The sequence below is a fragment of the Bos taurus genome, chromosome 11 (assembly GCF_002263795.3).
Source record: "Bos taurus isolate L1 Dominette 01449 registration number 42190680 breed Hereford chromosome 11, ARS-UCD2.0, whole genome shotgun sequence".
Lineage (NCBI taxonomy): Eukaryota > Metazoa > Chordata > Mammalia > Artiodactyla > Bovidae > Bos > Bos taurus.
In genome coordinates, this window is record NC_037338.1 from 19,455,009 (window position 1) to 19,469,810 (window position 14,802).

Genomic DNA, 14,802 nt, shown 5'->3' on the forward strand with positions numbered 1-14,802 from the left:
TAAGTATGTTTAATAAATTCTTTCAAAAGAATTTAGAATTTACAACTAAATGTCTAACTGATGCAATGTCTTTCTCAGAATAATTCTCTGCCTTATAATTGTTTATTGACCTCTCCTTAAATGTAACAATTCATTTTCTACTTTACTTTACTAAAAATAAAATTATTAGGTATTTTTAATAGGAATGTATTTCATAATAGGAGTAACACATATGCTAGGCTTGAAACACATGAAGTTAACACTTTTTGTACGTGAAAATGGTTGAATATGAGCAATTTCATTTGAGTCATTCTAATGAAAGTAAAATCAACTGCAATCTTTTAAATGTATGGTTAAATTTTTTCATTAAAAACTTCCTGACATTAATATTCAAAAAATTAGAATAGAAATAAATCTACTTTAAAGTTAGTGTGATTTCTTGTGCTTACTTAGTGTGTTTCTTTTTTCTTGCAAATAATCCTGAGCAGCTCTTACTATCTGTTGTACAACTCCAGTCACCAGCAGCTGGACAGACGGTGGATTCCAGGTCAACAGGAGGCGGTGTAAAACACTCAGTAACTCAACACCAATCAGCTATTATAAATTAATAGAGAGAAATTAAATTAATTTAAAGGATATATTTATATTATTAAATCTAGGAAAATATACATATAAAAATACATAGATTTGGTAGCTAAAGTTAATACATAAAATATGCAGCAAATATTATAATAATCTTGAAAAATGGTCATATTTTATCCCAACGTATTTTCAGTCAAAAATTACTTCATTACATATTTAAATGATTTTTCCATTTAAAACATTTCTTTTCTCTTTTGGACTAAACAGCATTGCTAGTGTTTAGTGTCACTAAAATTTATGATTTCTAATCCGAGTATTCAAGAGTAGTCCACCAAAAATTTTAGGCAGGCTGGCAAGTTGCTCCAAGATTTGTCTCAGAACTATTACAAACTTTAACCACTCACTATTCACTTAGGCTTCTCACAATCTTCCACATCAACCCCATCCAATGAACCTACCTCAAATTTCAAAGAGGGAGAAAAAAAATTAAATTGCAACCAAAGCCACCTTTACCTCTTTCTTTAAGATCAAGATCAGCCCCTTGTCCGAGGCTGATAATTTTTTTCTCACATGCTTCCATGCCATCCTCTTTGACTTCCCAAGGATTCGTCAAGGACCTCAATTACACCCCATATATCACAGATAAACTAAGCTAAGGTTCTCTTCCCCAATATAAGTAGTTGCTCAAGTCTTTCCTATCTAATTTCCCTCCACGCCTCAGAAAACCCTCACCTCCTTCCATCTGCCCCCATGATCTCTTCTGTCTCTGTCCTGATGGAAAGATGCCACTCCCTTCACCCCCTCATTCACTCCTCAAAACTTCTCTAATCTGGCGCCATTCACCTGAGAAAATGCTCTGCCTGAGGTCACCAATAACCTCCTGGGACTCTCTTCTGTCCTGACTCACTGGATTCTGTTCCTCTGAGACTTGACTGTCCTTGACAATCTCTCTTGTCTTTGGTAACTCTGTTCTCTTTAGTTCTCCTACCTCTCCAGTAGTCTCCACTGCTGATTAATTTCCCTCATCTCCACCCTTATTTGTTATTTATCCCTAAAGTTCCAGTCTTGGCCCTGTTTCCTTCTCTTTTATTCAGTTTTCTGAGGCCAGTGAACTCACTGTCTCTCTGGAATTATGAAAACAGCCTCGTAATTGACCTCCTTTCTCCCTTCTCATGTCTTAAAAATTAACCACTATAGAACTGATGGAGAGGTCAAATTTATGTCTATTGTGGTTATGAAATACACATTTAACCATGTCGTTTAATCTACTGCACTTACAGTCAATTATTTCCATTTTAACATAATATGTCACACACCTTCATTCACAGATTAAACTTTATTGGTTTGACTATTTGAAAACGACCCTCAAGTTTCTTGTGGTAATGTGCAGTCTAGCTGAGGCCCAGCTTTAAGCTACAAGACTGGAGTACAAGATGAGTTCATCAGTAAGTGACGCTTATAATCACACACCACATACTTCATTTTGTTTCATGTGGGTTTTTTTTCTTTTTTATTGAGCAAATATCATGTACAAAACTAATTTTAAGAGAACACAATAAGAAGAACTTTGTTTTTTTTATTTTTTTGTGTTTTATAGAAGATTATCCCAAGAGGTACTATTTGGTAGTGATGGTGTCCAAAGAAATGGTTATTATGAAGATAAAAGACTTCCTAATTAAAACAAACAAACAAATCCAGTGGAAACTTGGTTCTGTAACATGAATAAAATCCTCTAAAAATTCCATACAAAAAATTAGAAAACACAATTCATTAAACTTCTTAAATGAATACTTGAGCCAGTGCAAAAACCGTATTAAATGAGATCAAGTTTAATCAAACATTTAAAAGTGACATAATTTATTTGGATTTTCCAGGCAAGAATACTGGAGTGGTTTGCCATTTCCTACTCCAGGGGATCTTTCCAACCCAGGGATCAAACCTGGGTCTCCCGCATTACAGCAGACTCTTTACTGAATGAGCCAACAGGAAATCCCAAATTTATTAATAGCCTTATGAATTAACTCAGCCCTTTACTAGCAGAACCATTAACTGGGACTGAGGGGATCCTTTACATTTTTAGTTATATCTGATTGCTGATGAACTCATCAAAGAAGGTATAGTGATGATTTCTAGTCCAGCATGTCTGGTCATCCAACATTCAATATAAGGTCTTAGATGAAGCCAAAATCCTGAACACTTATTATATAATATGTATCTCATATGTGAGAAAATTACCTTAAAATATGATGAATACAAAGCATTTATTATCTATTATAGAAATATACTGCACCTGATCTTCTGCAATATGGATTCGGGCATAAGGAGAATCTAGCAAGGTGTGCAAGGCCTGTAGACAAGCTGTAACATGTTCAACAGGTTCCTCAGGTCTTGGGGAACAAAGGAACTGTATACTCACACCTGTAATATACAAAATTAACACACAGGTTTCTTAATATAAAACACTTTGTTGCTTTGACACCATTTTTTTTTCTTTTACCTACTTATTTTATAGCTTACTTTAACATGTATTTATTAATGCCTTAAGTGAGTTCAAAATGATTGTCAAAATAAGTAGCCAAACTTAACATATGTTGTAGCCTTGGAATGAGACAAACAGTCACATTGGAAGCAAGTGAGGGAGTTCCAAAGTCACCAGGTTGATTAAGAAGCTACTTAAAGACATTTAAAAATAATACATTAAGAATAAATTTATGAAAATTATAAGATTATGATAAATGATCGCAAATTCTTAAATGTTACAAGAGAATCTACACAGCAATTATAAATAACAATTACTCAAATTTGCTTTAACTTTACATTTATATTTATATGCATATATACATTTATATATGTGTATATAGATATAAATTTATACCTATATACACAATTTATGTATATATTACATGTATAATGTAAATATAAATTTATATTTCCTCATAGAGTAATTTAAGTGTCAAGTAAAAAGAAAACATATTAAAAAAAGTTTAACTTTTCCCTTGAAAATTATTCAGTATTGCTCTGTGAGTGAACATGATAGAGAATTTTTAAGGAGTAATTTAATAATTAAATTTTTCTATTAAAAATTCAGTTAATTAAGAAAATGTGCTAAAAAACAAACACCTCTTTTTACTATTTCTTATCTGAACTATACTGTAAAATTTTTTTCCATAGCATTAAAATGAAAGATATGAAGGAGTTCAAAACATGCTGCACCAAAATATACCTTCTTGGCTGAACACATTTGAGAAATAGCAGATGCAGGCAGGGCTCTTTGACCCCCTTTCTACCCAAAAGCAGGTCATAAAATTTCTCATTAGAAGATGCCCTCCCTGTATCAGGCAAAGAATATTTTTACTCCTTGAGACTGGGAGTTGATGTTGAAATAGACCGATCAGAACAAACCTACTAAAATAAGCCTGATCTTCTACTGTTGCTGTTTAGTGGCTAAGCTGTGTCTGACTCTTGTGACCCCATGGACTGTAGCCCACCAGGCTCCACTGTCCATGGAATTTCCCAGGCAAGAATACTGGTGTGGGTTGCCATTTCTTTCCCTAGGGGATCTTCCCAGACCAGGAATCGAACTTGCATCTCCTGCACTGGCAAGCAGATTCTTTGTTGCTGAGCTATCAAGGAAGCCCCGATTTTCCATTTGTTTCCCCCATATACTTTTTAGTTCCTGCACAACTTATCATCCCTGGCCCCAGCCCTCTGTCTTATCAGATCCCCACAACTTATTCTTGTTCGTGTAAAACTGTATACAATCTTTAAGACCTAAAAGTTTCTTCAGGTCTTCATTTTCCTCCTATGTACATGTAAAAGTTTTAAATCAATTATATTCAAAAGCAGAGACATTACTTTGCCAACAAAGGTTCGTCTAGTCAAGGCTATGGTTTTTCCTGTGGTCATTGCATGGATGTGAGAGTTGGACTGTGAAGAAGGCTGAATGCCGAAGAATTGATGCTTTTGAACTGTGGTGTTGGAGAAGACTCTTGAGAGTCCCTTGGACTGCAAGGAGATCCAACCAGTCCATTCTGAAGGAGATCAGCCCTGGGATTTCTTTGGAAGGAATGATGCTGAAGCTGAAACTCCAGTACTTTGGCCACCTCATGCGAAGAGTTGACTCACTGGAAAAGACTCTGATGCTGGGAGGGATTGGGGGCAGGAGGAGAAGGGGACGACAGAGGATGAGATGGCTGGATGGCATCACTGACTCGATGGACGTGAGTCTGAGTGAACTCCGGGAGCTGGTGATGGACAGGGAGGCCTGGCGTGCTGCGATTCATGGGGTCGCAAAGAGTCAGACACGACTGAGCGACTGATCTGATCTGATCTGATATGCTTTTCTCCTATTAATGTGTCTTATATCAGTTTAATTCTTAAGCCAGTCACAGAACCTAAATGGTAGAAAGCAGTTTTTTCTCCCTTACAGATAAACATTTTCAGAAGTAATATATCTTGAGATACATTAAGATGGCTCACTTACCTAAAATCAGATGCATTCTGTCTTTGTTAATTTCTGCCAAAGATTTAGCACTAGGTATTGCTCCTGATGCTTGGCTTAAATTGACCGGTATGGAACGTTTTTGTAAAGCGGATATTGCTGCTGCTTCTGCTGACTCTGAACATGTAAATCCTGTGCTGTTTAACCAAAGTGCCACCGCGTGGAGAATTGGGGCCCAGGAATTCCGATAGTGCAGTCTAGCCGTATCAATAGTCTCAGGAGTATAAAATGCCCCACCTATAAAACAATCAAATCAATGAAAAACATTACTTCTATTATACATATTCACTCATTTATGAACAACTTCCTTTAAAAATACCTGGTACATACTGGCTTAGTCCATTTGACCTGCTTTAAGAAAATACCACAGACTGAGTGGCTACACAACAGAAATTCATTTCTCATGGTTCTGGAGGCTGTAAGTCGAGATCAAGATGCCAGCATGGTTGGGTGAGGGCCTTCTTCCTGACTGACAGCCTGTACCTTCTTGCTTTCTTCACAAGGTGGAAGGTAGAAAGGGTTGGGGGCTCTGTGGGTTCTCTTTTACAAGGGGACTACTCCCATTCCTAGGGACTCCACCCTCATGACCAAAGCACCTCCCAAAGGACCCATACCTCTTAACACCATCACAATAGGGATTAGGTTTCAACATAAACATTCTGAGGTGATACAAATATTCAGATCACAGCACACATAAAAGAGGAATCTGGCCAAAGAGTTTCTCCCAAGGGTCTCTAAAACTGACATCATTCCTACAACTGCTGACCTGGAGTGCCTATCACTTCCTTGTGATTTATGCCAGCATTTCCAGCCTTTCCTCTGCAAGTGCCCACGCCTCTGAGTGCCTTCTACCTTGCCCCACCCATGGTCACAGGCTTCCTCTTCACTGTCACCAGCAGCTCTTAAAACCCTCATCACCTTTCCTTTCTCTTATAGCCAGCGAACTCTGTCTCTTCTTTTTTCCCCCCCAACTCTTTTGCAAATTCTTCCCTTCTTCCTGCTTTCACTATCGAACTGAGGACTTCACATCTGCCCTGGCACACACACAGTGACCAACACGGCGGTATACCTCATCATGATTACGCATAATAACTCCTTACGCAGTTATTTAGAGTACCCCAGCTCAGATGGTTATTACTGTAACACTGAGAACATTTTTGCTTGGGCTGACAAGTAAAGTTTAATGCCGTATCTGAATTTATAAATTCAGTATGGACAGAATATCAAGTTTAAGTCCACAGAAATTTAAGATGTTATTATTACTATTGTGGCCAGTCTCCACCAATTCCATTTTGTTTAATTACTACTTTGAACCCCATTAAAAGCAAAACTCTGAACGCAGTACTTACCATCTGGAGGGAGTTGACTAGCGAATTCAGCTGGTAAAGTTAAAAGCGCGTAGTCTTTTAATGCTGCCAACCACAGGCGACTAAGTATTGGCAGTTCAGGCTGTACCAGTGTTATTAAACTATCTGGTGGTAGTTCATCTATGGTACTGTCATCATCATCATCGTCATCAGTATTTTTAACTGCTCTTTTTGGTTTTGACTCTGCTTCTTTTTTAATATTCATAGCAACCACATAGACCTAGTAAGATATTCAGGAGGAGAAAAGAACAAGATATAATATTAAGAAATGACATATCCTAAGCTGTTATGATTATACGGAGAAGAAAACGGCAACCCCACTCCAGTATTTTTGCCTGGGAAATCCCATGGACAGAGGAGTGTGGCAGGCCATCAGCCATGGGGTCGCAAGAGTCGGAAGCGACTTAGCGACTAAACCACCACCACTATGATTATACAGCTGAATCATCACAAGTAACCAAGTACTATTAGTAGAAAGTATGCAACTTCAGACTTTCCTGATATCCTCAAAAGAATAATCCCACGTATTTTGGAGGCAATCTTTTTTTTTTTTTTATAATAGATCTGACTACTACTCTCACAGCACATTCCTTGATTTTTTCTGGCTTCTCTTGTTCTACTTTACAAAGCCCCCCTTTATATGAGGTTTTCTTTTTTTTTTTTTTTTTGGCCATAGGGTATAACTTCCTGTTTACTGCATTTGCTTTCACAGGCTTATTAGACACAATCAGACGGCATTCAAAGAAAAAGCTAAGGGGTGGGGGAAGAGAAACCACAACCTGGATTTCCACTAATATCCTCCAAAACCCCTTCTTTTAGAGTGCTTAAGTCATATTTAGCAATCTAGTCCTTGTAACAGATAGCTCAGCCAAGAATAAGATAATTTACTGGCTATATATATCTGTATCTTTTCTCTCCACTTTTGTAAACCAAGAGGATATATAATAACAACTTCTGAAAATACAATCTTAAAGATTCTTTGCCAAAGTTATTTTTGTTTGTATTCTTTTGTAGTTGTACATATATTTTGGCTTTGGCAACCGGCACCTAGCTGAATTATACATCCACGAAAAAGCAAAAAAAAGGGGGGGAGCGGTCAAGGGAGTAAGATTATTGCAGTAGGTATCTTTAGAAAAATGTTTGCCATACACAGCTATTTTCATTGTACATAAGAAGAAGTCTATGTGTCTGAACCAGGGACACTTCTTGATGGTAGGGTCTTATCTCTATCCCTACAACAAGCAGACGGCTACGGTACAGTAATTGACTAAGTTTAGACAATGATGACAGGAAACAATGAATCTTCATTTCTGAGAAGAAGCATTTCTTAACACGGTGGTGGTCTTATACATATCACTTAATTATAGTCGGTTAGTTATACTAACACCTGACAATTTAGAAGCATAAACCATCTAACTTTTGGAATAGGGACTTTGAATCTCAAGTTATAAACATCATATTCATATTTTTTAGTGCTTTTAAGCTTGCTTTCTTCACTTAGATTTATTATAATGTTGATATTTTAAGAAAATGTCTCGCACAATAAACACTGTAAGTATACTCAGCCATTCACTCATCAAATTCTTCTTAGGTACCTACTCTTGCCTTGCATTTGCTACTGTGCTTGGATCTGAGGCAACAAAGACAAGTCACATGTGGTTTTCACTGCCATGAACTCACAGACTGATAAAATGATAGAAGGGTGAAAAAAGAGATGGGAGAAGGGACATTTTTTTAAAATTTGTTTTAAATGACCTATCTTCCCATCTCACTACGAGCTGTGACCACATCCACTGCCTGGCACCTAATGAACACTCGTGGTCTGTGTAATCAATGAATCACAGGGTACATGAAAGATAAAGAATCTTAATGGACGATGAAAAGGCGAGACACAATTCAAAGAAAAAAGTTCACCTGTTGACAGGCAAAGATGGAAGTAGGGATTCCAGGCAGACAGAGTATCAAGAGCAAGAGCATAAGAGATAGGAAACGGCAAGGCATTCTAAGGAAATTCCCAGTGTTCGGTATGAGACTGAGCATAGAATACAAGGCAGAAGGGAGCTGAAGATTTTACTCTGTTGGTAATGGGCAAGTGAAGTCAATGCAGGATTTAAAGGTCAGATGTATGTATTTTTCCTCAACTTTTATTTAAAAAATTATACTGTGGGCCTCCCTAGTGACTCAGTGGTAAAGAATCCACCTGTCAAAGCAGGAGATACTGGTTCAATCCCTCATCTGGAAAGATTCCACATGCCACGGAGCAACCAAGCCCGTGCCCACAACTATTGAAGCCTGCACACTCTAGAGCCTGTGCTCCACAACCAGAGAAACCACTGAGATGAGAAGCCCACGCATCACAACTCGGGAGTAGCCCCTGTTCGCTGCAATGGGAGAAAAGCCTGAGCAGCGATGAAGACTCAGCATGGCCATAAATAAAAATTTTAAAGTACACCATAAAAAGTTTAAAAATGAGTTAATAAAATTACTCATAATCCTAATTTCCAGGTTTTCACATTCCAACTAAGCTGTAATTTTGTTGTACAGAGAATTTTGTATTTAATCTTAACTGTTTATAAAAGGATTTCCATATAAATACTAGTCTTCATAACTATTATTTTTAATAGTGGTAATAGAAGACATTATACACCTAATAGTTTTCCTGTAGTTGACATTTTATATTTTTAAAAATTCTTTTCAGTCCTGGGAATCTTAGAAGATGAGGCATAGTTTCAACGACAAGGTGTTCAGTTCTTCACATTATGAATGTTCCAAACACTTTTGTCAACTTCTCTCTTTTTCGTATTTTGAATATTCTTCCCTAGGATAAAATCCCAGAAAGGGAATGACTGGGTCAGGGATTATAAATACTTCCATGGCTCTGAACAGACACTGTCAAATGCTTTCTAAAAGGGGTATATATTTTACATTGCTACCTGCAATATGAAAATATATTTTTTGACTTGTTTTTATAAAAAATTTGGGGTTTATTTTTCTTACGAGAAGGTACACAAGAAATATAGAAAAATCAGATGCACAATAAAGCCAGACACAATCCTACAACCCAGATGTAATACTGTTAACATGCTAGACCCGTTGTATATACATATTCACAGTCTTTTAAACAATAATATGTTTGTCTACAATTTTTAACTCAATTTTCTATTTCTTTAACACCATCATCTTTGGATCAAGAAATACATATATTTCCTTCTCTTTAGAATGATAAACAACATCACAACAAACATCCTCACAACAGAATTTGTGTATATTCTCGATATTCCTTAGAATAAACTGGTAAACCAATGGGTGTGGTTTTAAAAAGTGTTTGGCTATACTATGTTGACCCCTCAACAACATAGGTTTGAACTGTGTGGGTCCACTTATAAGCAGATTTTTTTCAACAGTAAATACTACAGTACTTACTACATGTCTAATAAATAGCTACAAGTATGGGACTGGAATTTAGGAGAGAGGTATGAGTAGGAAAGTAGATTTAGAATATTTCATACACAGGTAAAAGCTACAGGGTGTGGGTGTAGATGTGGTTACCCATAAAGTATGAAGAGCGAGAAAAACGACAAGAAAAATATCAACATTTAAAGGGTAGGCAGGCAAAGAGAAGCCAGCAGGTGATGCTAAGAATGAACAATGAAAAGATAACAGGAGAAGCAAGGGAGTAGGGTCAGGAAGTCAAGGAAAACAAAGAGTTTCCAGAGGAGACAATATCATAAGCTGCAGAAAGGCTAAGTCAGACAGAGACGGAAAAGTGTCCAGTGATTTGGAGCATTGTATCATTTGTAACTTTAGTAATTTCAGTGGAGTGGTGAGAATAAAGCTAGATTGCAGGGGACTGAGAAGTGGGTGACTCAACAGTCAAGGACGTGAAGAGGAGAGTGAGCGGAAGAGGAAGCTGAGTTGGGGACAACGAAGGGAAGGAGGGAGGAAGAGCATGCAGAGGGAGATGGAGAGATACAGAAGTGGGGGAAAACTGAATGCACTTAGCTTGAAACAGTCTCCTCCTCAGACTCATGCTTACTAACATCTGCTCTCATGCTCCAGGCCCCAGCCTAAGTGTTGCTCTCTCCAGGAAGCCTCCTCTGAATTCCCAGACTATTTTAGGTGCCTCTGCTGTGTGTTTACAACAGTCTGTACTTCTCCTGTAACACTCATTATTTTTGTCTCACATACTGGTCCACTAGTTTGTTTTCCTCAGTAAGTGTAGAACATCTGGCTTGTGCACTACGGTATTATCAACTGCTACCCTGGCACAGAGCTAATGCTCATTTAACACTTTGTTGAATGAATCAGAGTGGGAAAGAAAATCGAGAAAAGGGAATCCTAGATTAGAGGAAAACTTTAAAATAATAATAATAATTATACTAATAACAGCAGGCAACATTCACTGAGCTTATAAATAAGGTAGTTATTGAACAAAGTCCTTATTACTTCACAATGAAGTCTCATTTACTTCACAATGTAATTCTATGAAATGTGCATAATTATTATCCTGGAGAAGGCAATGGCACCCCACTCCAGTACTCTTGCCTAGAAAATCCCATGGATGGAGGAGCCTGGAAGGCTGCAGTCCATGGGGTTGCTAAGAGTCGGACACAACTGAGTGACTTCACTTTCACTTTTCACTTTCATGTATTAGAAAAGGAAATGGCAGCCCACTCCAGTGTTCTTGCCTGGAAAATCCTGGGGACGGGGAAGCCTGGTGGGCTGCCGTCTATGGGGTCGCACAGAGTCGGACACGACTGAAGCGACTTTGCAGCAGCAGCAGCAGCAGCATTATCCATGCTTTAGGGCTGAGAAATCAGGTTTAGAGAAGCAGGTAAATAATTCACCCAAGGTCACACAGGTAAAAGGACAGTTATCAACTCACATAGATCTCAAGACCTGAAGGTAACAATCTGAGAAGCTGGAAAACTAACATCCTGTTTTCTGAGTAAAAAGTAGAAGCAAAGATAGATCTTGAACAGAGAAAATCTAGAATATGTTGGGCCTTTGAGGTAAAAAGATGAAGGAAAGGAAGTTAAGCAAGGAAAAGATTTACTTGACAATACTATAGGCTGAGGGCTGAAGTGTAAATTATTTAATTATAGAACCAAGTCACCCCAAAATAAGAAAAGAGTTTCAAACAAAAATGTGCATTAATAAATTAGTTATATGAAGTTTTCATCTAACTTGTTAAAGTGAAAGCGAAGTCGCTCAGTCGTGTCCAACTCTTTGCGACCTGTGGACTGTAGCCCACCATGCTCCTCCGTCCATGGCAGGAATAGAATACTCCAGGCAAGAATACTGGAGTGGGTTGCCATTTCCTTCTCCAACTTGTTAAAAGTAATTATTTTCTATTCAGTGCCAGTTACAATGCTCGGTTTTTTTTTTAATAATGTCACTTTAGAAAATATTATTGTACTTCCATGTTATGATAAAGAAACTGAGTATCTGAGAGATCAACTCACTCGATCAAAGTACAAAAGATGGTGAATTAGAGAGACAGAACTTGCTGTACGGTCTGTGATTCAACATTTAATGCTTTTTATATTGAACTGTGCCAGACTACCTAGTAGGTAAATCAAGCACATTCATGCAAGTCAGCAGAGAACCAGCTAACTGGCAAATGGTCTTATCCAATTACATAACTGTCTCTATGTTTGGGAAATTAATGAATAGGGCTGGAGAATTAACAACAATTTTGAAAGATTTTTTAAAAATAAAAATCATTCAATCATTTGGAATGTAATTTCTACAGTAACTTTTAGTTAAAAATTAGATATGTGAAAATAACAAAGAATTTCTGTGAATCTTAAAGTGAGAAAATAATCACATTGTAAGTATCTTTCTAACACTACTTTCCACTTAAAATTATACATTTGCATTAATTTGATAAGATCTTATCAGTAAGAACAAACATTTTATCAATGCGAATGTTATTTTACTTGTCTAAGACAAAAGTTGGCAGCAGGGTGAAAATAAATGAACACTCAGGGATAGTCTATGAAAACAACTTGATCTAAACAACAGAAAGAAAACTAATTTCTACAATATCTTATTGCTCTAATTTACCCTTCTTTTTCTTCTGTGACAAAAAAAAAAAACACAAAACCCCAGAGGTCCTTTATCTAAACTGTATCATCTGGGTGTTGTATGCTTTGAGCCAGCAATTGCCTGCGGGGTGGTCACAGGCTGCTGATAACCATGGAAATAGGGAAGTAAGATACTGGGTTGGCAGGGGAAGGAATAGAGATACTTGAAATACCCAAATGCAGAAGATAAGAATTTGAAAGTAACTAGCAGAAGGGATTTAGAAAAGTGAAATTAAAACAGTATCATTATTTTTAAAAATAATGTGGGCATAAAAAGAGGTAAAAACAGCTGTTAAAAAAAACAAAATATACAACAAAATAAACTCCTACAGCCTAATCAATGAGTGGCAGCAAGTCTCCTGAAATTTAATCAAATAAAAGATTCTTGGCACAATTTTTTCTATTTCTTTATTATTTGTAGGTTTTCTCCACTTAATTTTTCCATAGTAAGTAAGAAGAGGTCTTCTTCAATATAGGTGTTTTAAAACCGATTCATGTCAACATATGGCTAAAACCACCACAAAATTGTAAAGTAATTAGCCTCCAATTAAAATAAATAAATTAAAAAAACACTAATTAGAAATACTAATTTTCAAAGGTTCAATATGAGCTCTTTTGAGACATAAATGTGTATGTATTTCAGTGAGAAAGCAAATAGCAAATTTTTTTCAAGCACTCTATACCAAAGGTCAGCTTAAAAAAAAACAAAAACCAAACAGAATTTTTTTACCTATTAGAGAAGGGAACATTTTCTCATGGATGGAGAAACAGTTAAAAACAATAGGCTGCCGTTACCTCTGCCCATGCTTTGAGAACAGCCAGTTTTTCCATGGTTGTAGCACTCTCTCGGTACAGTTGGCTGGAAGATCCTTTTCCGGCCTGAACTTTGTCCAGTGAAGAAACAAGCAGATTGTGTACTCGACGGAGATCATTGAGATCACTGACAACTCCACTTCCAATCCATGTACTACACACCTAGCCAAAGGGGGGGAGAAAAAAAAAAAAAAAGAACTCTTATTTTTATATTAAAAAGTTAAGATTAAACATATAAAAGGCTGGAGTTAATATGATTTTTTTCCTAGAGGGAACCAATATAGAACAAAACCAATGAACAAAACAAAATCCTTCAATGCTACGCTTTTTTTTTTTTTTTAATAAAAAATGAATAGCAAGTATGGAACTTATTATACTCCTATGTAGAAAACAAAACAATATTTACTTACCACGTTTCCACTATCTAAATTCCTAAAAATTTTAACAGAAAAAAATCTGCAGCCAAATCAGTTCAGTCACAAGTAATTCTTTAATTCAACATTTCTGTTTACTATAGTCAAAGGTTATTCTGAGCTATACAGAGAAGTTTAAAAGAAACAAAAAAGTAAAGGGAAAAAAAATCTAGTCCCTCTCCTCAAGTAAGTAAGTAAACACAGATTACACACAGATTAAATGAACACTTAAGAATATTTTATGACTGCCATACTACACTTAAAAAGAGAGAAAGAAGAGATCAATTCTAGCACAAGAAATGGGAATGTTTAGATATCAGGAAGTTTTGTGTATACAGATAGGAGTTTGGTGGAGGAAGAAAAAAGATTAGGAAAGTTAACTAGGATTAGGTTACAGTCCAATTTAAATTCCATGTGAACTGAATTTAGCAGACTTTTTCTGCAGGCAGTCATGAGTTTCTAAGGCTTCTGAGCAGGGGAATATTATTAGAATTGTGCCTTAGGAAAACTGCTCAAATACTATCATAAACACAGGAAAACATGAGTTTTGATAGTAAGCACTGTGTTCAGCTACATGACTATTATAACACCACTGGACAGAGATGATATGGAAGCAAATGACAAGGGAGAGGCATTTGAGAATGACTTGGAAGTAGAAATCACAAGGTTTGAAAACTAACTATGTACTTTTAGGGAGTGAAAGCAGGGACATGTAAACAGTGAGGTAATGATTACCAAATTTTGATTGTCAAAGCTTCTACCTTGGATGAATGGAAGATAGGTGATACCACTATTTAAGAATACAGAGGAGTGTGGTAGAGATGAGAAGTTTCAGAGCAGCATCATTTTGACTATGAACTAAATTATCACATGCTGAGTTTGTGGGCAGTTGAAAACTTGGGTCTGGATTTCAGGAGCAAAGACAAAGCTAACTAAGTAGATTTAGTAATTCTCCAGGCAAAAGTGATCGCTACAGTGCTAGGTAATTTTGTTCAAGGACAGGTATTAAAAAAAAGGATAAGGACAGATCAATAAGGATAAAACACAGGAAAAATAAT

General features: G+C 36.7%; 1 protein-coding gene across 4 annotated transcripts in view; it reads right to left on the reverse strand.

The window, feature by feature from the left end:
• The window catches only part of HEATR5B (HEAT repeat containing 5B), a 102,484-nt gene that overhangs the window by 15,039 nt on the left and 72,643 nt on the right, over positions 1-14,802 (reverse strand). For all 4 annotated transcript variants that reach the window (XM_005212707.4, XM_002691283.7, XM_005212706.5 and 1 more), the window contains 5 exons: positions 13,314-13,493; positions 6,412-6,649; positions 5,045-5,299; positions 2,852-2,979; positions 429-573 (listed from right to left, as the gene is read on the reverse strand). In XM_005212707.4, coding sequence (XP_005212764.1) covers positions 429-573; positions 2,852-2,979; positions 5,045-5,299; positions 6,412-6,649; positions 13,314-13,493 — 946 coding nt within the window. The remainder of the gene's footprint in view (positions 1-428; positions 574-2,851; positions 2,980-5,044; positions 5,300-6,411; positions 6,650-13,313; positions 13,494-14,802) is intronic.